This window comes from Musa acuminata, chromosome BXJ3-5, assembly GCF_036884655.1.
Source record: "Musa acuminata AAA Group cultivar baxijiao chromosome BXJ3-5, Cavendish_Baxijiao_AAA, whole genome shotgun sequence".
NCBI lineage: Eukaryota > Viridiplantae > Streptophyta > Magnoliopsida > Zingiberales > Musaceae > Musa > Musa acuminata.
In genome coordinates, this window is record NC_088353.1 from 272,619 (window position 1) to 295,501 (window position 22,883).

A 22,883-nucleotide genomic window follows, 5' to 3' on the forward strand; every position below is an offset into this window, starting at 1 on the left:
TGAGCGCGTCATCTTGGCAACTTGAGCATAGATTGAGTTGTCACTTGACATCATCCCGTACATGTTTCAGCTTATGATCATTGATTGATTCATTCATTCATTCTGATACATGCACATATACATGAAAAATTTGTCATCGATGAACTCGACCTGGGGCTGTTCTTCTTCCGTTTCGTCAACTTCTTTTCTTCAACCTCACGCAGCCATGCATGCAGATGGATGTTTCAGTTTCCTCCGTGGAAGCTCCGGCAAGATGATGCAGCAATATGCTGCATGTCCTTTTCTTGAGGTCCTTCGTCAAAGCAAACAAGCTTTCTGCAATCATTTGGTGTTTATTTCTGATGATTAATTCCGTTGCTAGCTTAGCTACTTGGATCGAATGGGTCAGTTGGTACACACGAGGATATTTCGGATGAGGCTGCAGTCTTGGATACAGCTTGCAGTGTTGAAAAGTCAAAACCACAACTCATGCGGAGAGGTGTATGTAGCAAAGTCAAAGTTTTCACCAAGTGGAAAAAGTCTCAATATACTACTACTATATGAATAGACTCAAAGTTGCTTGAAGCGGTCTTAAACCGGCCGTCCGTCCGTCCGTCCGTAACTGTTGCTCAATCCTTTTCAGCGAAGAAGAAGATCGATCGATCGATCGATCTTGGAATAGAATTGGAAGGACGAGAGCAGAGAAGAGATGATGCAGAATCAGTTTCCTTGAATACTCGTAATATGTTTAGTTTTCTTAAGATGACCAGTTCTTCGTCAGCGATTGGTTTGAAGTTATATGACGTTCATGGAAAGAACAGCCACACGAGGTTTCAACACTTGTGTTCGTTTTACTACGAACAACACCTTAGACGACGGAAACATCTGCTTCTTACTGCCATGGATCGAGTGGATGGTAAAGGCTATTAATTTATTCTTTTGGTCCATCTTGGATGCCATTTAAGGTGTTTTTTTCGCTCTCCCTTCTTCTTTCCTCCTCTAATCGCCATGGAATCGGGGTGGGTCGGTCGATCGCTAATCCGTGTGATGATGACAAGCTAGTAGCTGCCTAATGATGATGCAAGCAGTCAGCCTAACACAGGCAGGCAGTCAGTCAACTGTTTTGCTTGATGATGGTCGCACGGTTCATGATACACCTCATATGAGCTCATGCTGTAGCTGGAAAGCTCCTCGGCTAATCCATCTCACATGAAGTTGTCTTCTTCGGTTGCATGGTTCTCCGAAGCACGGCAGTGTACAATGTAGAAAAGGAGATATCTCCTTGTCAAATGGCCTTAGCAGACGTCATATCGATCGAGACACATGCAAAAGAACTCAATCCATGGCTTCTTCCTATGTAGGCCCGAAAGATAAGACGGTCGTCAGGAGTGGCACGACAAGTACAGACGATGATGATACACGCTCGATGTTTGGTTCCCAACCAATAATGAAGCCTAAGAATGATGGGACGAGTCTTTTGGGATTGAAACCTACCACCCTACGACGGATGTGACAACTGTTCATATGTCCGAACGACACGCACATACACGACACCCCTACCACAGTGAGGGAGGGAGACCTTTTGCATGCGGCGGAAGCATGTGAGATATCTCATCTGCTCCCGATCGATGGCTTTCTTGCGGTGTGGGCGCGGTTCACACGGCTGAACAGATGCAAAGGCCGCCTCCTCGCGTGCATGTGAGGTGTCATCAGCATTGCTTCTTGGACGAGTTCAGACCGGTAAGCACTGATGCGATCCCTCATCAAATGAAGTAGGTGTGACGATTCGGTGTGAACCAAAATGGACCGGTGATGCCTCCATTGCCTGCACAGATTTCTTGATAGCATATGCTTTCTTTCTTTGTTTGTTTCTTTGTTTCTTTGTTTCTTTGTTTGTTTGTTGCGGGAAAATAACATATGACTATTCTTTTTTCTTTCTTTGTTTCCTTTTTCCATTGGGGAACACAACAGCGCGCGCGCGCACACACAATTTTTTCTCATGAGCTTTCTCCTTTTAAGTAGTTGACTTGCACCTTATACCTTCCCATCTTCCTACCTCTTTAAGGATCTACTCTCCTTCCTTGTCTTTGTATTCCTCTTCTCTATTAGCCTCCAACCATCCTCTCTCTCTCTCTCTCTCTCTCTCTCTCTCTCTCTCTCTCTCTCTCATCTCAGCACAGGCATGGCTATGAGTCACTTGGGCATGGTGGAGGCGAGACTGCCACCAGGGTTCAGATTTCACCCTCGGGATGATGAGCTCGTTTGCGACTACCTGGAGAGGAAGGTGTCCGGGGAGAATGGAAATGGCGGCATGCACGGGTGGCCTGTAATCGTCGACGTTGATCTCAACAAGTGTGAACCATGGGAGCTTCCTGGTGAGTTCGGTGACCACCATCTCATGAGAGCTTCTCGTCATGAGAGATTTGCATCGATTTCCACCTTCATCGCTACTTCTCTCATCCCTCAGAGGAGCTATCTGTTCTTTTCGGAGAGGGAGAAGCAGTCAAATTGCATCCACCATAATCTTTTTCATTTTCTGAGATCCGTCGTTTACGATATATGATGGAGATAGAATTTGGTTAGTCAAAAAAGATAAATCTTGCTGTAGATCAAACTGAAGAAGGCTTCCTATTTGATTTCCTCACATTATTTTCTCATTAATATTCTCCTATATTGTACGAGGCAAAGATTTTTCTGAACATCATGAATTAGAAGTATATGTCAACAGGATAATAATTTCTCAAGGTTGTTTATTTATTTATTTATTCTTTGTTGTTCAGAGGGAGGAAAATGGAAATTTTGTTTTCTTCTGATATATTAGAACCAGAAAATTGTCAGCTTAATGGTTTTAAACATCTCCATCATCTCTCTCTCTCTCTCTCTTTTTTTTCTGCTTATTTTACAGCTCATGTTTTTGCTAAATTCTGTTCAAGTGGAAGCTATTTGAGGTACAATTAATTAATTATCACATAGCAGCAGTATATACAAATAGCATAAGTTTCTCTTTCTCAACCCCAAAAAGAAAACAAAATAAAATAAGAAAAAGGAAGAGTTTCTATTCATATCTATCTATCTTTATGAGATAATTATATATATATATATATATAATTTAATTGGAAAGAGACTGTTTGTCTTCCCAATTAAATGATGAGTCCAATCTCCACACGGCTTGTCTTCCTCTTTTAACTTTCTCTTCCTTGCTGACACAGAAATATCCTTTTATCTTTCCATGTCAACCTTACAGTAATCTACACCTCATTTCTGCCTCCTAAAATATCAATAGTAAAACATACGCAAAAGAATTATATATTCATTTTCGACAATCAAGAAGATTGTATCCTTTTTTTCTGAACCTTAATTTTTTCTAAAAAAGAAAAGAAGAAGAAGAAGAAGAAGAAGAAGAAGAAGAAGAAGAAGAAGAAGAAGAAGAAGAAGAAGAAGAAAAAGAAGAAAATGTTTCTGTCCATAGTCACTGACCACACCTTTGCAGCCAACAAAAAAAAAGAAGAAAAGAGAGATAACATATACTTCTTTAAGTCACCAAAATATTTAGACTTAAGTTGATAATTATAATATGTTTATTTATAAGATTTCTGCGTGACTGAACAAAAGATGTTACACCGATATATCAGAAATGGCGTGCGTAGGCGACAAGGAGTGGTACTTCTTCAATCTTCGGGACCGTAAGTATGCCACCGGACAGCGAACGAATCGAGCAACTCGATCGGGTTACTGGAAAGCGACCGGGAAGGACCGACGGGTGGCCCGAAGGGGGATGCTCGTGGGCATGAGGAAGACGCTGGTGTTCTATCGAGGCCGAGCTCCCAAGGGTAGGAAAACCGATTGGGTCATGCATGAATTCCGAATCGAACCATCCTCCAACCCTACCAACTTCTCCTTCGAGGTATTATTGTAACCATTATCATCGAACATCATCATGATCTCAAACAGGCTTTACAGCTCTTGTTCTTCTTAATTCTCAATCATATATCATCAACTTAATGTATGCTTCGCATTCCATAGGAAACCTTCATCTTCTTTCTTCTCGTCTCATCGACTACTTACTTCTTCATCCGTTGTCTTCCAACAGGAGGGTTGGGTCCTGTGCAGGGTGTCCTCCAAGACCAGAGGAGTGATCACCAAGCCTGATGTCAAGAATTATGATGATGACACAACTTCTTCCTCCCTCCCTCCGCTCAGGAACACGTACATCACCTTCGACCAAGCGCCGCGTAGCTTAGAGGGGTTCGAGCAAGTGCCCTGCTTCTCCAACTTCACCGCACAGCTTGCTGCTGCAGCTCCTCCTGTGGGTTCACCAGACCTGAGTTATTACGATAACAAGTTCTCCGCAAGGCCTGCCTTCGACCACTTCCCCAAATTGAATCCTCCAAACATAATTCAGGAAAACTTAGAAAGCTACTTTGGTGAAAATGCTGTCTCTCACATGAGGAATCCTTTTTGAGTTCATTGAATTTGTGAGATTGATAGTGACACACCATTTGGAGCAGGGGGACATCTTTCTTGTATATATACGCATTGGTCTAACGATGTCCCCACACAAGGAAGGAAGGAGGACTGTTGTGTGTGTGCTTGGTGTAATACTTTTTCTAGGGAGTGATTCCTTTGTGACAATACAATAATTTATACGAGTGAATGCCTTGATTAATGTGTCACTGATGTCCATGGTGTTCATTCGAAAGTTTTGCAGATGTTTGATATCTCAACCATCTGTTATTTCTTTGCCTTTGTGCATAATTTCTAATCTGTCTTTGTGCAATCATGCCATCCTAAATTCTTCAAAGTTCTCTTGATGAATGATTTTTCTTTTTTTCTTTTTTTGTCAAAAGGAAAATCTATTAAGATCTTATGGTTTTACAAAATGACTCTGTAAGGTCAGTGTTTAAAATGGAAAGGAACTATATTGTAGTACTATCTATATACAGCCCGATTATCGTTGGTCAAGAGATCTTCCAAGTCGCGTATCGTGATCCGAATACCCTATGGAACATCTGTCTTTTTAGTGAAGATGTCATGGAGTATTGATGTATCGATCTCGATCTCTATATTCAAAAATCTTTCGGCGATAATTATTTGAAGGCCGAATTTGTTCATTATTGCTTCACACTGCAAGTGAGAAGATCCATTAGTATTTATTTTCAACCAATCAATCAGGAGGGAGTTTCTTTAATTCGATCCTAAGTAAATTGCTCATCCTATTTCCTTCAGGGTGGATGGATGGATGGATGTAACATAATAACCAGTAAAAACTACTGCTTGAGACCATGTCCAAGCTATAGTGAGTGGGTACTTGTCCTATAAACATAGCAAAATTTTGTGCAATTGACAGCCCGTAGAAGCAACTTCCTCCTTCAACCAATCACCTAATTCTCAGGAATCCTTTAGTCGAAAAGAATAAGAAAGTTTTTTTTTGGAACCAACAATCCCATATTTTAGTAGAGAATGGATACTCAAAAAAAAAAAAAAGACATGGTTTATTCTGGTGTAAGCGTAAAATTACTTTGGAAAATTTGTCTGTAGAATTCATGTTTTCATCCATTATGAAAGGAATGCTATTCTTTTCTTTAATGCACCATCAAATTCATCCAAGAGCTGCTCGATGCTTCTCCTTGATGTCAACATGTTGTTGATCTCGAAGGCTCTTAGCTCATGCCTCAGATCTGCAAAAGCAATGTTTAGCATATTTCTGAATGAATACTAAAGAAGATATTCCAAAATATATACAGAATTTTTCTTCGATCCAACTTGCTGCTCAACAGGATTTGAGTGGATGATGTTAGTAGGAATGTGACAGACATACCCACTAAATTCATAGATTTGAGTGGAAAATCTGTGCCGTTGGTGCTTAGGAACCGAAGAAAGTTCTTCATAAACTCTGGCGTATCGGTACAAACCAAGAGCTCCCTCTGCAACATAATAATCAGTTAATATTTTCAGCAAAATCTCAAGAAATCAAGCATTAAGAGAAACATGAAACATGGATTTTACCTTAAAATTCTTCTGGCTATCATAGTGTCCTGAAACAATCACAAATAGTCGAAGCTTTTCTGACTCTGAAAGATAGCATCAAATTGAAATTTCAAACTAGTTTAGGTAGCAAGTTTGTGCTTCTAATAGAATTTCCTTTTTCTCAAGTGATTTCAGCATTCCAGTACAAGCAACGTAGAATTTTTGATCTCTAAATCATTTGTTAGAATAGAGAACAAATTGATATATGCCGAGTGACAAACCCAGTGGAGACAATGAATGATCCAAAATTCTGTTTACCCTGGCAGCTGACATTCCTAGGATAATATTGGGAACATAAGTATCCAACTTTTACTGACAGCATGCTGACGGAATTCTATTACCTTGAAATTGAATCACCTCCTTCGCAGCTGAATCCTCGTGCTTAAGAAGTTCTTCGATTGAAATACCAATTGAGCTCATCCCAGTGTTGGGTATGCTATGCTTTCCTGGTTGCGGTAAGTATCAGTGTGATGAAGAACTCACAAGAAGAGAGAAAGCAAAAAAAAAAAAAAAAAAATTCATCATGGTAAAACACAAGTTATATCAAGCTGATGTTTTAGTCTACTCTAGATAGTATTCTTCCTAGATCAAGCTGATGTTTAGAAATTAGAATCGATGGTGATCGTACCTGAATACGTACTCCATTTCTTGAAGTCCCTACGGAGGATATCTCTCACCTGAAGTTCCGATATATCTGATATTTTGTACTTCACTGCAAATATTAGATGTTCTGAAAATTACTAACATGACAAGAGAACACAAAAAATATACAAAAAGAAGAGACAAGATTCATTTAACAGTGAACATAGATCACATTACATTCTTCAGAAATTTTACTTGTTGAGAACTAACCCATATGGAAACATGTAGAACATAGCAGCCGTAGAACTTTATATGATGATTAAGCCATTCATTCTACTTTTTCTCTTAAGAAACATCAAAAGTGTTGCAGTGATCAAACGGAAAAAAGATACATTTATCTTGTTCGAAAAATAGAAAAGGTTGTTCGATTGGCCGTAGTTGGCTAGACATGCTTTATGTGCTTCTATAAACCGAATTTAATTATAGTTGGTAAAAAATTTTAACAACTCACAGAGCTGGTAAAGTCCACTGCATCCAAACCGACCGGCTCCTTTGATCAAGAGTGTTGCCATGTACTTATCTTTTGCAGTGCAGTTGGCACCAGTCAGATTCTTTGTGTCTAAAAGGATTCCTGATAGCTGAACCAGAAGAAAATGCAACAGTTAGTGACGGTAAAAATAATTGATCTACTGGGATTTTCATATTAAAAAATGATTGATGGATGATGGTTCTAAGAAATAACTTTTTATTACAAACTAAGAAGACAACATTTCCTTTTGGGCAGGCATTTTGTTTGAGTTTTCAAGATTCTGATGCTATTTCTTCTGTAACAGTGCTAATTTTTTGAAGTTGCACAGACATTATAACTGTATGATTAAGAAGAAAAAAAACGTAGATCTGTCGTGACACCATGGTTATTAAGAGAACAACATATTGTAGCAGATGTAATTTTACCAGCAATCTGCTAAATCCCTGCCCTGCTAGGATTTCCGGTGATGTCTCTGCGTACTTCTCAGCGATGAGAGTACAACATGAACAATCCTGTTTCAATGAGAAGGCACAAGAACATTTTCTATAAGTTAATATAGATGATGATACATCTATTAAACATGAGGTATAATGAGCTCCCTGTGCAACGATATCACTGGGTCATACATAAACTATTCAGTTTCATGATACTAATAAAATTGAACTAATCAGAAGTTGCCGGATGAGCAAAATTTTTTTTTTGAGCAGCTGTGTTGTTTATATATGCTCGAAACCGTGCTGTTCTAGTGGTTCAGTTTGGCACGCTTAATGATGTAAGCATTTGACTTCAGAGATCAAAAGCCCAAAATTTGCTTCAGTGATTCTTGTTGAAAGAAGTAACAGAGGAACAAACACATCACTCATTGGCCATCTACATATACAGAAGTAGGCTTACACTTTATTTTATTACCTGACTCATGGTGACATCTTCAAGAGAAGCACTTTCAGAGCAAACCTAGAAAGAAATCAATTATGTACAATAACATGATGAGCAGCAAGTTATTCTGACACTGTGGTGCCATACTTACCTCTTTGCAGTTGAACATTTCGATTGGTACATCTTTCAGCCCCTGCACCAACCAAGGTTTCATTGAGTTCCCAATTCCATGTCATTTTGAGATGGTAGCAACTGAAACTAAAGAGTACCTCCTTGTTGGGTGGAAGCTTGTGGTCATTCACCAGTACTAGCTTCAGATTTCCAAACCGATTGTGATACGAAAGGTCAATCTGTTTTCGGAATTCAGAATGAGCCAAACATCTACATTAAAATCTAGACATGTTCGTCTTAAGGATGCTGAATTGTACCTCATCAACAAAAACTATGGATGATTCATCAACTCGACATGAATTAAGCAACCATTTGAGCTCGGAGTGAGCCATAAAATCTGCACGCTTGGTGTTGATGACCGGCAACACGCAGTGTTGGCTACTTGTTTGAGTCTCATTCAAGAAAAAAGCACAAGCGATCGTAGAAACAACCGATCCAACATCTGACATAGTAACATTTGATATGTTGACAAAATCACACTAGGAGATTTTTGCCGAGCAAATTAATTTTTTGAATCATGTTATCATGTATGCATACCGGCAACTGCTTGTCCAATCACAGCATGCAAGAATTGTCCTGGGACACCGGCTTCGACATCAGCCTTCCTTTGCTTCAGGTATTGGTTTAATCTATCAATACTTTCACACGCTTCCAAGATGGAAGAATCATTTCTTAGTGAGATGTTTCCAAAGAACGCAGCAGCAGACTGAGCCGAAGAAGAAGTAGAAGGTCTACTATTCCTTTCAGCATCACCGGAAGCTCTTGTGAACTCTGTCTCAACATCAGAGCTTTTAGCTAACTGATCCTTCTCAAAATTAGACTGTTCATTTGGATATAACGATTGGTGTTCTCCGAGCCCGGACTTCAACGCCAGGTTTTCCGGCACTGTTTTGCTGGTGTTGGCTGTACCTGGAGGTCTCTGCTTGTAATCCACCTCCCTTAGGGAATGTGATAAGCTTGTGCTTGTGGTGTCTTGTGAGACGTATATCTTCGTTTGAGTTGAAACTCTTACCTGCATTTCGGTAATCGGAGAATGATCGATCTTGCTTGGTTTACGAAAAAGAAATCCTTGTGATGTATTAAGTTTGGTTTCCTGAATCGATCGATTTGATGTGTTTCTACTCTTTAACTTAAACTGACAGAATTAATTTGTTCTGTAGAAACATCATCTGATGGTATGCTCAGGTATTCAAGCTGATCATTATCTGTAAGCTATGAAATTATACAAACCGAAAAAGATTTCCCTTGTTTTTGTGCGCGCGTGTGCGTGTGTGTGTGTTCTTGTTCTGTACTACAAATCAGTGATCATGCTAAATCGATCAATTTGCAAACTAGAAATCGTCTATATCTATCTATCTATCTATCTTTAACTTTGCTAAAACTCAAGCTGCATAATTTCATCGATCATGATGACTCACGAAGTTGGTCGACGGAATTGCATAAGCTACTTTATCAGCACCAAAGAAATCCAAAAATCGATCATTCAGAAAATGTCATTGGGGCTGAACTGAATCATCCTAACCTTGTGCTTTCCGGTGCTAAGCAGCTTCAGGTTCCTCATCTCGTCGTGGATCAGACTGATGAAAACCATGAAGATGCACGCGCCGCTGCATATACTAGTAACCGGTGGCAGAGGATGGAGAAATGGACAAAAGTGTTGTTGTTGTTGTTGCGGTGTCCGCCTGCAGCTTTGGATTACTCACTAGGAGCATATCCTCCTTTGTTCTTGTGTGTTTTGCTCGTGGATTTTGTCATCTTTCAGGTCTAAGCCTTGGTTTCTTGGAATCAATGATCCGTCTCCAAATAAAGCAAGCAAACACATCCAATTGCCTCCGAGTAAGCGAGATCGATGCACCCTAAGGAAGAAGTTTCAGAGAGGGGTGTTGGTATTACGGAGAGTGAAAGGATGTCGAGAACAGCAGGAAGCCAAGGGAGGATGAAAGAATTCCATCTCCAAGATAGAATCTATTGATTTATATTCTTAACAAAGTTGATATCATCAATCGGTCCGATTCATATCGTCAGCCTTTAAATTTCTTTCATGTATTTGGCCAAAACTCTCCCTCTCTCTCTCTCTCTCTCTCTCTCTCTCTCTCTCTCTCACACACACACACACACACACACATTCATTATGGCTTTATTATCCATTACTTGTTTGCTAAAGCTGCGAACTGAGCTTCACGTAGCACTTAGATCTTCTGATGTCTACTAATAAGAAAAAGCTATGAATCGTATAGCACAAAGATCCCATTCCGGCAAGGGATAAGAGCATCAGAGAGAAAGCAATCCGCAGGATTAGACGAGGCTGCTTTCTTGTCTGCCCACGAGGACATACTACTAAGTTGAGTTCCGGAGATGTCCACCAAAGCGAAAGCACAAATCATACGATCACTGATCTACCTTTTGAATTCTCGCCCACCAAAGATCTCCTTGGCGACACATCCACTTCTTATCCGTCTCACCAACCCTATGGGCTGGACTCGATGATCCAAACGGAAGAACACAGCTTCCGTCCGTAGCTTTCATAGAAGATAATTGGAGAAAATTTATATTGATCGGGAGGAAGCTTAGTCAACACGAAGCACAACTTTTGGCCGAAAGAAAGACTGGACCCAAAAGCGTGCACACGGAAAACATTCGAATTACAAGAACTCGTACTACACGAGTGGCGAGACAGAGAGAGAGAGAGAGAGAGAGAAGCGGTTTTAGCCTAATGGCTATCGTTATATGTCGGCATCGTCACATCAACCCCACTGCTGTGGTCTCAAAGGGAATCTGCCGCTGTCTGACCTTTGTTGCCTTTGGGAAGAACACGTTAGCAACATCAATCATCATCCAACATAAGAACATATTTCTTCATTAAATATATCATATATATATATATATATATATATATATATATTGTTTTTGTTTTGGGTGTAAACAGCAAGGTGCGGGTGAGGACACTTTTCGATATATTTCAACAAAAATTCTCAATCACAGATCTCTCCTTCCATGCAGAAGACCCGATTTGATTCTTCTACCCAACCCTAATCGCACTCGTCAAGCTTCTTCCTGCTTCCGGTTTCCTCCCGTCTTGTCCTCGACGATCTTTGTCCGTCTTCGGCCGAAAGAGATGCCGCCTGACGAAACCTTTTTTGTGGGACAGGCACTACCTACGGAATCCAAGACAAAAGCTTATAGCGTTCTCTTTCATCTCTGCCGTCCACCCTTCCAAGAAAACACAATCTTAAAGAAATCGAACGGTAGATAACGACTCTATAATAGATTTCACATTCGCTCGTCGGCCCGTCCCCCTCGAATCTTAGCGATGACCGCTCATCGTGGAGGAGCTCCCAAAAGAGAGGGAGTGGGAATGGTGGTGCGCAAAAATTTCTCCGTCCAAATTTTATGAGGTCATAGTCAACGCGAGTCATCGCGTTCTTTTTTCCTCCTCGTCGTCTTGGTGTTATAATAGAGGGTGTCCGAATTATTGGGAAAAACAACATGACTCTCTCTGCATTGCAGACATATCTCAGATGCTAATCGATAAGTCCATGGTGAATGATTATACTGCATAAATTAATTAGGTTGCTAAGTAGAGTTGCTATAATTATGTCTTTGGAGAGCGGTGGTGCGCAGTTTTCGGTCTATGTATGCTGCTGTGTTATCTATCCATCACCGCATCGTGGTTGACTCCTTTCAATAGGAGATTTCTTTAACCTGTGAGGAGTGTGATGCCGAGCCATCATTTCAACAAGTAATTAGGAGAGGAACGTTCTCTCGTCTTGAACTTAAACTTTCAGAGAAGTCAAGATCAGACGTATGAGATTAGTGACGACCACCAAACTCCAAATTTAGGCAGCTGAATTGCTAGACGTCACAGATTAGCATGTTGTTTCTTTGCAGCATTGTTTAAGCTCTTTTACAGCATGCTGAAGTTTCATATCAGCATGCGAGACACAAACTAGATCAATTTTATTGTTATATATATATATCTCTGTCTCTGTGAGTTGATGCTGAACATTTGGAAGATCTTACTGATCAATTCCACAGTGTGTTCTGTGGTCGATTCGGATGAAACACAAATCAAAGTTGGCTTTGTTTCTAAATCCAAAAGTTGTTCTCATGACAGCTAAATCTTCCGCAACACAAAAGGACAAAGAACAATATAAAAATCTGCTCGATGAACAATCTCCGAACTCACTGACTAATTAGTATGATACACGAAACCATTATTCTATGTGGCATCCACCACTTGCAGCATTATCGAAAATATATAGCAATGTCTCTGATGCCCCATGGACCAAGCCCATTCATGACATCTGACTGATGCCACCGATAAACTAGCAGCATCATTATTACTCGTATGAATAATACCGCGCACACGACGAACCGATTGTTGACTTGATATGAGATCCGGAGATCACACCGAAACAGTGTACAGCGCACAACCAAAAACAATCAACTTCATGCTGCTATCTAGTGTGTTTTAACCCGCTAGCTAACCTCACAACCGAGAGTGTTCGAGTAGGAGCAACGTTGAGGATGCTAACGATCGATCCATGAGCTTGTTTGATCTCCACGAGTATGATTTACTGCCAAAGTTAAATTGCCGTGCATGTAAATGCGTAAGAATTAGAAAGAGTGTCAGTTTCGACATCGTCAAAGGAATGTCATCTTGTTTCTGATAATTTGTAGGGTGAGGATGGCTGCAAGAATCTAAACTCATCCAAATACTCGAGACAAACGTAGTTCAGTGGCTCACAGGCGAAAGATAAAAGAGAGATCTATATATATATATATATATTCCTTACAGCAGATGAGAAGAAAGGCCCAGCTGCCATTTCTTTATATTTTCCTTACCTCCAGCAAGCTTGACATAATATATGGTGACCTCCTTTTTCTTCTCTCTCTCTCTCTCTCTCTCTCTCTCTCTTCTTTAGCCAGATGCAGAAAGAACAAGCGAGATTAAGCGGCAAAACCCTTGCTAGGGTTCGCTAAAGTTTGGAGTGGTGGGGGAGGGTGGTGAGGATTGCACCCTATAAGTGGCTGGTCTTGGACCTTGGCCATTTGTTTACCTTTTAGGAAGGGAATACTCCACCGAGGTCTACAAGTTTCTATCACCTCACTTCCTGACCACCCCCAAACCTTTCACCTCTATCTGCTTCTCTTTCTTTCTGATCTCCAGAAATTTGGCGATGAAGGGTCTTGGAGAAGAACTTTATGGGCTTCTTTTTCTCTGTGACCGACTGCCTCGGAGAAAAAGGAAGAGGAATTGACTCCATATACTAACTCATCTGTGAGAGTTGTATCCGTTCGCTGTCTTCCGAGAGAGGAAGGATGATGTGAAGGAACGCAGGTGACAAGGGTTGTGCCTGGCTCCCTGTACGCCACACATGTAGATCGATATCTATGGGGAGATTGGCTACTGTGGGTGGCGTGCAAGGAGCCAAGCACGCCTTCTCTCTCTCTCTCTCTCTCTCTCTCTCTCTCCCTCTCTCGTGATCTTTGTGTAGCAGATCATCGTAGGAATTCTCTCTTGCATGATCGCTTTTGATTTCCTTTGCAGCGATATCTTGAAGGAATTATATATGATCAAAACAACTGCTAGTATTCGTTGAACTTTGAAAATGAGGATTAAGATTGCTGTCGGATTGCCTGCTTTGATTGTTTCTTATACAGATTCCTATGGTTGTATGGTTTGAAGTATTACACTAGTTCAAATGCTTCATCGATCGATTGGCTACTATAAATCCCACTAATAAGCGTAGATGATTTCATGGAACACCATACTTGAATCGACCATGAGGGTAAAGCTTCTGTGATTCTCATTCTCCTCCTTCTCATTATTGATTAATTTATAGTAAATGGAACCGATCGGTTTTGGTTGAGACCTCCAAAGAATGCTTCCTACAATTCTTCCCCCTTTTCCCTTTATTTTACACCTGTTTTTGTTCGAAATGAATTCAACGGGAAATCTAATTCTCCTCTCCGATGGATATATGTGCTCACTTGATGTGATTTATGATGGCATCTCTCTCGTAATCGATCAGGAAGGATTATTTAAACATCCTCAACTTCTACAAACCATATCGTTTCTTGTCCTCCTCCTCCTCCTCCTCCTCATCATCATCTAACTCATGTTAGTCTTCTCCATTTCAATTCTATGAGCTTTTATTCCCAAGAGGACATCGATCCGTATGCTTCACTCAAAATACTGACGTGGTTGCCTCCTTCCAAGCTTATGTCTTCACTCGAATACTAATTTGCTGATCTCAGTATCTTTCATATCTTGAAATGGATCCGCTGACAAATTTGATCTAAGCTAAAGGCAGCAAGTACGTAGAATATATGTATGTGTATGTATATCCATTTCTGCTAGGTATTTTAACATGGAGGCTTTACTCTCTCTCTCTCTCTCTCTCACACACACACACACACACACACATTAATCCCTATTTCTTTGTTTCTTACGGCATGTGACAGACCAGCAATCAGTTCTCTCTCTGTCTCTCAGAGATACACACAAACACAGATTAGTCCCTAGTTCTTTGTTCTTGCAGCATGTCACAGAGACTCGTGATCGGATGATCTCTCTCTCTTTTCTCTAAAGTTTCTGCATTATGGCAAATGTGTACGGTGCTGCAATTCTTCTCAATGTATCATTGTTCCATTCTCAGTTTGATTTGACTACAATCTCTCTCTCTCTCTCTCTATCTCTGGATCAATTAAACCGAGCTCGAGCATTAATTCCGATGCCAAACACACCCTCTCCTCCATCAATCAAGTCACCGGTCAGGTATATACTTCCCACTTCGAGCAGTCCCCTAAAGCTTGAAGATTCTCCATGGACCGGGCAGAAGCCCCAAGTGTCGTGGCTCAGTGAGAGGGTGTCAGCTTTCCATCCTTCCGAGGAACCGAGCACTTTGGTTGTCCTCCGAAAAGGAATTTTCAACAGCAGTGAAAGCAGCCCATTGGCACACATTCTCCGGAACCAATGCAGGCAGCAGCTTTACCTTCTTCCCTGTCCCCAATGCATTTCTTCTTTATACATGTACCTCATGCTGCTGCTGCTGCTGCTGCTTTTGTACTATCAAATAGCAAGGCGGTCGTTCCTCATCTTTTCCGCCCCGCCTTAATCGTTCTTCTCATTCAGTTGTTTCCTGTGATTGCCAAACTGCACCCTTGCTGATACTAATAACATCAAGATGATTTACTGCACGAGACTTTTACTGTCACACAGTATCCGAGGATGACGAGTATATATTGTTTTGTGTCAACAACATGAACTAATCGATCTTACTGTAACACTAATGTTTTATCTCCTTAAGTCTCCTGACCCATACATATATTGGGGAGTATATATATATATATATATGTACATGTGAGCTATAAAGCAGTTTACTGGGATAAAAATATCGGTCACAGCATAGAGTTACAGCAAGACATGGTTCAGCTCAAACATAGATATCTATCTATCTCTCGAGTAGAAGAATGTTGTAGTTTCATGGCTATGGATAAGTTGGTACTTTATAATATTATTCTCTTATTATTCTCCTTGTTTTAAGGTGACTCTTTTCATTGTTTACATATTCTCTACCCAGTTAACTGGCTCTGCAAATTATGGGTCTGATTGAGTTGGTTTCTCTCTTGCTTTCGGAGGAGGATTTGACTCCAATTTCAATTTTTTGTGGAGATGATGCCAAGGATTCGACCCAAGTGTGATTCCTTTTTTTTTTTTTTTTTAATGTGAGGGATTAACTTCCTCCACGAGTCCTTGGAGAAGAAGAAGAAGAAGAAGAAACGAAGAAAAGGGTGAGTGAAGGGCACTAGTTAAATAGTGGAGTTGTGGCACCGAGACACCGAGCAAGACAAAGTTATGCTTTCAAAGGTTTGAATTTCTTTTTATTTATTTATTTATTTTTTGTTTGAAATGGGTGGAATTAGATGTTATCACCACAACAGTGACGACCACCGCAAATCGAAGATATCGGAGGGATGGATCAAAACAGGGAGCAGCTTGGACAACAAAAAAGACAAAATGAGCTTGGTCTTAGGCCTTCTTGAAACATGGACGGACCTACTTATGTTGGAAGAAGAAGAAGAAGAAGAAGAAGAAGAAGAAGAAGAAGAAGAAGAAGAAGAAGAAGAGAAACACACACACACACACAAAATTAAAGAAGAAGTTTAATTTTAACTCATTCATATTATATTTAGTAAGCTTTTATAATATAAATTTTTCTTTCTATCTAAGGACTTGACTTTCTCGTTAGTTAATATCCATCCAACGTAATCGATCATCAAATCCTAATATAGGGCACGTGAGACTCAATCCAGTTCACTAGATTGCTTCCCTTTAATCCTCCTATTCTGGGACTCTGACAGACTCTCAAGGAGATGAGGAACAGTGCTTGCTGCTCATCTGCCAGAAGCTACGAGGGCTACTTGCCCCTTCTCACACTGAAAGAAAGAAAGAAAGAAAGAAAGAAAGAAAGAAAGAAAGAAAGAAGCTTTACTCCTGATCCCTGTAAACTCTATGCAGCAAATTGTTTGACATGGTAGGAGCTGTCTGCCTATGCTCTCCTTCACGGTGTTTCCAGCAGCCTTAAGCTTCCGAGACACACTTGAATCACATGGACCACACAGTGGAAACCAATCATGAACACAAAAGGAGGGGCACAGACCAGTCTCCAAATAATAATAATAATAAGACTACAAAACTCGTGCAGATACATGGAGGGCAATGGGAAGCAGACCGAGCATGTCTTGTCCCTGTTGACAGCCTCAGTGGAGAGTGAGAGAAAGAAACCTCTGGCCAAGACAGAATGAACCAAAGGCTAAAAAGTCATCAAAGGGGGGAAGCAGGTAGTCTCGTGGTCTTCTTGCCATTTAGGCATGTTGAGGGATGGGAACCAACCTGCAGAACCTGGCTAGCAGAAAGGACAACATCAACAGTACCATTTTGTAAGCTTCTCTGGACGTATTGTTGAAGCCATACACCTCGGCACTCTTGCATTGTACTGTCATAAGAATCTTATCGAGTACTTGTCACTTCTCTTTTGCTTTTTCGGATTTGTTGTTGTTGTTGTTGTTCTACTGTACAAGTCCAAGTTTCATAGCTCGGTGAGCATAACAATCAGTAAAAAGAAAAATGCTGTCAAAGATCCAATGTTACGATGACTAAATATCGAGATAAATTGCACATCAGTTTTAATGATCCCATTTTTCTGAGAATGTTCATCATATACTTCATCTCAAACAACAAAGATAGGGCGAGAGAGCCTAAAACAGAAAAAAAAAACTTAAGATCGTCTGTATATATGATCTTAAGTTTGTATCATCTATACATATCATTTTAGAACCTAATGCAAAGTGACAGATACAGATGTTCATTACGAGCTGAGGGACTTTCACTTTGTCTTTGTAATAATGCATATTAACATGCAGCATTGTCTAATCAAGAAGATTTAACAACTCAAAACATACTCGACAGGCAACTGTATAAGACGAAGGTAAAATCTTCAAGCCATGAATGTTGCAGACATTCTTAAAATTGTTAACTGCTGCAAGCCGCTAATCACTAGCATACAGTTTTAGTTCTGTATTCTCCGTGAAAGAGTAGCAAACGAAGATGTAAAGTCACAACATATTTCTAATGATTTCAATAACAGATTGTTCTTGTAACTATCTTCTAATTCCAGTTGAAAGAAGGAAAAATTAAAAATGTCGATAAATATGAAATCCTGTAATCCATTCACTCCCTTCCACTTTCATCATCTGTGATTTCCTGGAAAACTCGAATCATATTTGGCTGCTTCGGTTGCTTAGGACACATTCTACTGTTAGAGCAAGCCTCGTTTTGCTGTCATACATCCGGAATCCCAAAGTCTAACGATCTCAACGAATTGCTCCACGCAGTCTTCTGAAGGATCAGAGGTTGGTTCTGCATCGAATGAGAGAGTGCGCCGAACTGATGAGTTTCCTTTTGCTGTTCTGCGAGAATTTTCAGACCTGAGATCGACCATGCTAAGCTTTCGACACATCTCCTTGCAGTTCTGCGATATATGATGCCCCTGTCTCGGAACACATGTGACGATGTTCAAATCCGTGTTCTCATCTTGAAAAACTGCATCATTGATTGACTTTGAGCAAGTGGGAGATCTGAGGTCCTTTTGTTTTCTACTGGGATCCGCTGCTGAATTGTTCCTTGGATTTTCATCAAGCAAGGGTCCATCTTCCCGTAGCACACTGGTGGAAGTGCTCCTTCCGCTGTGAAATGGAAAAGGTGTCCTTAAATATTTTTCAGATGACTCTCTGCCACTTTCAGTAGTGCAAATAATGGCTTTGCAACTGCTGTGGATCGCATTTTCTGATAATTCTTCTTCCTCTACTATGTCAGCCCAGGTTCTCCTTTCACTCTTTTTGATCAATTGAGTCTGGAGATAATTTTCAGAAAAAACCAAAATTTTGTCATTAGCTACTATATCTATGCTTGAGTTTTGAGTTGCAAACTGTTCTACCTCTACCATTTCCTCCCAGGATTTTCTTTCACTCTTCTTGACCAACTGAGTCCTGGGATAATTTTCAGATGCAACTACAGTTGTGTCCACCATTTCCTCCCAGGATTTTCTTTCACTCTTCTTGACCAACTGAGTCCTGGGATAATTTTCAGATGCAACTACAGTTGTGTCAGTAGCTGTTACATCTACCCTGAAGTCCTGAGTTGCTTGTTGTTCCTCTATCAAGTCAGCCCATGTTCCTCTTACACCAGCCAAGAATGAAGTGAATTTGTCCGTCTTTGCATCCACTGCACTAGAAGCCAGATTACTCCCAGAAATCTGACATGGATAGTTATTTGAGCTTCCTGTACAAGTCTTATCAACTAAGTTGTCAATTTGCCTCCCATTATTTGTGAGAGCATCGGATCCTTGATTCCAGTTTACATCAATATTAGAAGATAGGTTCCCATTACTTTTCTCTTTTGGTGTTTTTACTGATTCGGTTGCCCATATGTCATTCAGGCTTCTGGGTTTCAGGATACAATCTTCAAATCTATGATTCGTGGCCACATGATCTGGTTTTGGTGTTCTGTCGCTAGTCACAATTGAGGAATCTGGTGCTTGCCCTGTGTTCCCACTCAATAGTATTGAATTGTAATCAGAATCCAGGTACTCATGACATCTCATGCTCCACATCTCATATTCTTCTTTGCCACAATCAATGAATTTCTGACTGCCTTCACATAAACCCATGGATCTTTGACTTGTATTCTTATTTATCAAAAACCCAGAGCTGCTGGAATTTTTGCCGTTCAGTTCATTTAGAACTGAGTTGTCATGGATGGTATTTGAGTTGAGTACTTGACAATCATTTGTAGTTGCAGCCTTCTCCAAAGCATGATCTGCACCGATGATTCTCTCTTCCCTTTTAATGTGAGAATAAGTAGCATCCGCTATGTGTGAATTTTGTGACAGTTTGTTATCTCCACTTGTAAAAGCTGTACTCTGTTGCAGTTCATATGCCTTCTTATTAAGACTCTCTTGAGGCTCAATTTCCTTCAGCATTTGAGAAGCCTGTTTAAAGGATTTAATAAAGAACTGATCACAGATATTACTTGATGCCCTTTTCACAACTTGGAGGATGGACCTGGCTTCCTCGAGCCTTCTTGTCTTCATCAAGCAGATAGCTAAATTACACTGTTTGTTGTAATCTTGTTCGATCGCCAGTGCTTTCCTGCAATTAAATATAAGTGAGAAATTGCAATCTGCTAGTTCCACATGATTTCATAAAATTTCATCCACATTTTATTGGACGTCTATATGAATAGGCATTATACTAATTCAAGATTTGTTTTATTCCAACTGAAATATTTGAGGACTTTCTTCTACTCAAGAGAACACTAATTTAGTCATATCAGTCACTTCTACATTCAAATCAAAGAAAATGACTGATCACCGATCTATCGATCTATCGGACATAAAAAAGAAGAAAATGACAAGAAAACCATTACAACTTGCGGCAGATTAAGTATCATGTAATAGAAACTCACCAGTAAAGTGTTTCTGCTGTTTCGTAATTCTCGGATTGCATGTAAGCCCAAGCAAGGTTTCCCAGTAGTCTGCATAAGTTTTTCTTTTCTATTGAATTTATGGCTAGGGCTTATTTGTTGAAGAAAACTAAAGATGATCAACATGTGCAAATATATGAGATAGAGAAACAGATCATTAACATGACAAGCTACCTGGACTTCTCATGATCAAGAGAAACATGGAACTTTTTCCCTTTAGATCTTGTTAACTTCGTTCTCCTCCCACCAAAAGCTAGCCCCTCATCAATCATCTTCAGCTTGAAGTTTAGCAGCTCAATTTGATCATCTATTCTTCCACATTTCTGAACAGTCATAATATGATGTATAAGCAAGCCATGTTAGTATAAGCAACAATGGTAGTATAAGCAAGCCTTGAGAAATAATAGCCATATGATGAACTTTCACAACAATGGTAGTATAAGCAAGCCATGTTAGTATAAGCAACAATGGTAGTATAAGCAAGCCTTGAGAAATAATAGCCATATGATGAACTTTCATAACAATGGTAGGATAAGCAAACCATGTCATGAAATTTTTTTGTCTTCTTTTAGTATCATACTCTGCATATACATAAATTATTAAGAAATGTCCCATACAAGGCAGTTTGATCATTCTAGAGCAGAAGCTTCTCTGCAAAACTAATTAGCAAGCTAAAAAAGCTTTAATAATGTACCACAGAATCTACTAAGGATTGTTTTACCTTGTACAGCTCAAGAAGAACATTATCAATAGACTCTTGTGTTTTAGGAGAGCATAGGTGGCGAAAAGATTTGATTGCCTCTATGGCCTCCTCAGCTCGGTTTATCTGTTTCATCGCCTGAGCCATGTCTTTCAATGCACTGTCGACTCGGTCACCACTGTTTATGGCAGCCCAGAACAATGGCACTGCCTTTTGCAGATCTTTGTCAAGCATCTGCTTCATGGTCAGTAACTCGTTAGATGCAATGTCTACCAACCAAAAGGAAATTTAAGGCCATAGCATACAACAAGATGACGACAATCAACAGAGCATCCCAGTCAGAGTGATTGAAAGGAAGAGTTGCGCTCTGCTTACCTGGGCGTGCTTCGCTCTCAAGTAAGGGGAGTCGGTAGACCGCGAGTTGGGCGTGGCGTAGTTCGAAGGAGTGGCATAGCTGGGTCTATCGGCGGTCCTCATCTTCTCCACGGGAGTGCACGGGATCGACCCCGAAGCTGCCATGTTCCCCAGCCCTTTCGCCGAATCCTTCTTTCCCGTTCTCCCCATCCTCCCCGATACACAGGAAAACCACCTTCAAGATCCCGAAATCCCCCAACCCTTTCCGTTCTCCAGGCCCCAAACCCACTTCTGGCTGCAAGAAACCACCTTCAAGATCTTCAAACCAACTTAGACAAGTCCCTGTCACCAGCCCCCGTGTTCTCCCGGCGCAGAAACCAACATCTACGGCAAGAAACCACCTCTCTTTCCCCAAAACTATTCAGACCGCCTCCGGGGAGGCCAAGAAACCTGTCAAGAGCGGATCTTCAAAGATTTGTCACCTTCTCTTGCAGCGAAAACTGCTTTAATAGCTGGAAAACCGCTTTCTTGAACGAGAAATGATAAGCCGGCGATTAACAGGGGGAGTTTGCGAACTTTCTTCCTCGGCAGCTGGAATATCTCTTCCAGTTCCCACAGAAGCAGCATCAAGAACGCTATTTCCCGGCCGGAAAACCACAAGCAATCGCCGGAACACCACGCTGGTGTCCTCGGAATAGAGAGAGAGAGAGAGAGAGAGAGAGAGAGAGCCGTTGCAAAGAGGGAGGGTTCAGTTGAGATGGGGCGCGTACAAATGCATGTACGGGAGATCCACGCAATGCAGACTGAATCAGCCCCGAAAACAGTAAAGGGTGACGTCACCAAGACGACGAATGTATTGGGAACACATCAGCCGTAAAATTTCAACGGGCAGACGACTCGCGCGCGCCGTCCGTGGGAACATCCGACGTGGTCGAGAATGTATTCATGATTAACGGTACACCACAGGCGTCATCTCTTTTAGCACGAGTTAAGGACTGAGACGAACGGGAGCTCCAGGGGCCCACACTAGGTAGACCCACAATTATGTTCCCACGTATTTGACCTATGAACATGTGGGATTAGATGAAACACACTTTTTTATTATTATTATTTTTATATCTCTCCTGCGAGTTATATAATTTTGATCTATTTATATTTAAATATATATATATATATATTATAAATTTAAATATTATTAATTAAATTTGAGAATAATTTTATTTTTAAAAAAAAATTAAAATAATAAAAGAGATAGAAAATGAAAGGATGTGATGAGGATGAAGAAGGAAAAGCATTTCCCGACATCCCCACAAGTGACGTGGAATAATAATAATAATAATAATAATAATAATAATAATAATAATAGTAGTAGTAGTGTGAACGGGGTGGAGAGAACGTTTAATGAGCATAAGAGGGCTCCTCAAATCATGAAACGGATCGGGGAATATAATTCTCATTTCCCATATGATGAATTGCGTCATTGAAGTGCCATTTGTTACGTTCACTACACGCATCGATCGCCATATTCGTACGACGTGCACGTCCTTTGCCACCCTCCAACTTCATGCAAATTACTGAATTTACCCCTCTCTTCTCTTGTCATCAAATTTGCATGA

General features: G+C 40.5%; 3 protein-coding genes and 1 long non-coding RNA gene across 4 annotated transcripts; 2 read left to right on the top strand and 2 right to left on the bottom strand.

Annotated features, from left to right (window-relative positions):
• The first annotated feature begins 1,953 nt into the window (after positions 1 to 1,953).
• LOC135638582 (NAC domain-containing protein 21/22-like) lies at positions 1,954 to 4,659 on the top strand. Its single transcript, XM_065151752.1, has 3 exons — positions 1,954 to 2,354; positions 3,612 to 3,883; positions 4,070 to 4,659. The coding sequence occupies exons 1-3, from the start codon at positions 2,162 to 2,164 to the stop codon at positions 4,439 to 4,441; spliced, it is 837 nt and encodes a 278-aa protein (XP_065007824.1). The 5' UTR covers positions 1,954 to 2,161; the 3' UTR covers positions 4,442 to 4,659.
• A 768-nt stretch (positions 4,660 to 5,427) lies between these two features.
• Positions 5,428 to 10,699, bottom strand: LOC135637924 (uncharacterized). The gene is made up of 13 exons (XM_065150811.1): positions 9,687 to 10,699; positions 8,702 to 9,176; positions 8,422 to 8,606; positions 8,263 to 8,343; positions 8,145 to 8,186; positions 8,027 to 8,071; positions 7,543 to 7,629; positions 7,100 to 7,226; positions 6,635 to 6,718; positions 6,348 to 6,452; positions 5,986 to 6,050; positions 5,798 to 5,903; positions 5,428 to 5,657 (listed from the first exon to the last, which is right to left on the bottom strand). The coding sequence occupies exons 1-13, from the start codon at positions 9,753 to 9,755 to the stop codon at positions 5,536 to 5,538; spliced, it is 1,593 nt and encodes a 530-aa protein (XP_065006883.1). The 5' UTR covers positions 9,756 to 10,699; the 3' UTR covers positions 5,428 to 5,535.
• A 2,295-nt stretch (positions 10,700 to 12,994) lies between these two features.
• Positions 12,995 to 16,394, top strand: LOC135638318 (uncharacterized). The gene is made up of 2 exons (XR_010496583.1): positions 12,995 to 16,037; positions 16,112 to 16,394. It is a non-coding gene; the product is annotated as an uncharacterized LOC135638318 (long non-coding RNA).
• Positions 16,395 to 17,632: 1,238 nt separating this feature from the next.
• LOC135638612 (uncharacterized) lies at positions 17,633 to 21,979 on the bottom strand. Its single transcript, XM_065151806.1, has 5 exons — positions 21,289 to 21,979; positions 20,935 to 21,147; positions 20,388 to 20,536; positions 20,196 to 20,264; positions 17,633 to 19,879 (listed from the first exon to the last, which is right to left on the bottom strand). The coding sequence occupies exons 1-5, from the start codon at positions 21,475 to 21,477 to the stop codon at positions 17,989 to 17,991; spliced, it is 2,511 nt and encodes an 836-aa protein (XP_065007878.1). The 5' UTR covers positions 21,478 to 21,979; the 3' UTR covers positions 17,633 to 17,988.
• Positions 21,980 to 22,883: the final 904 nt, after the last annotated feature.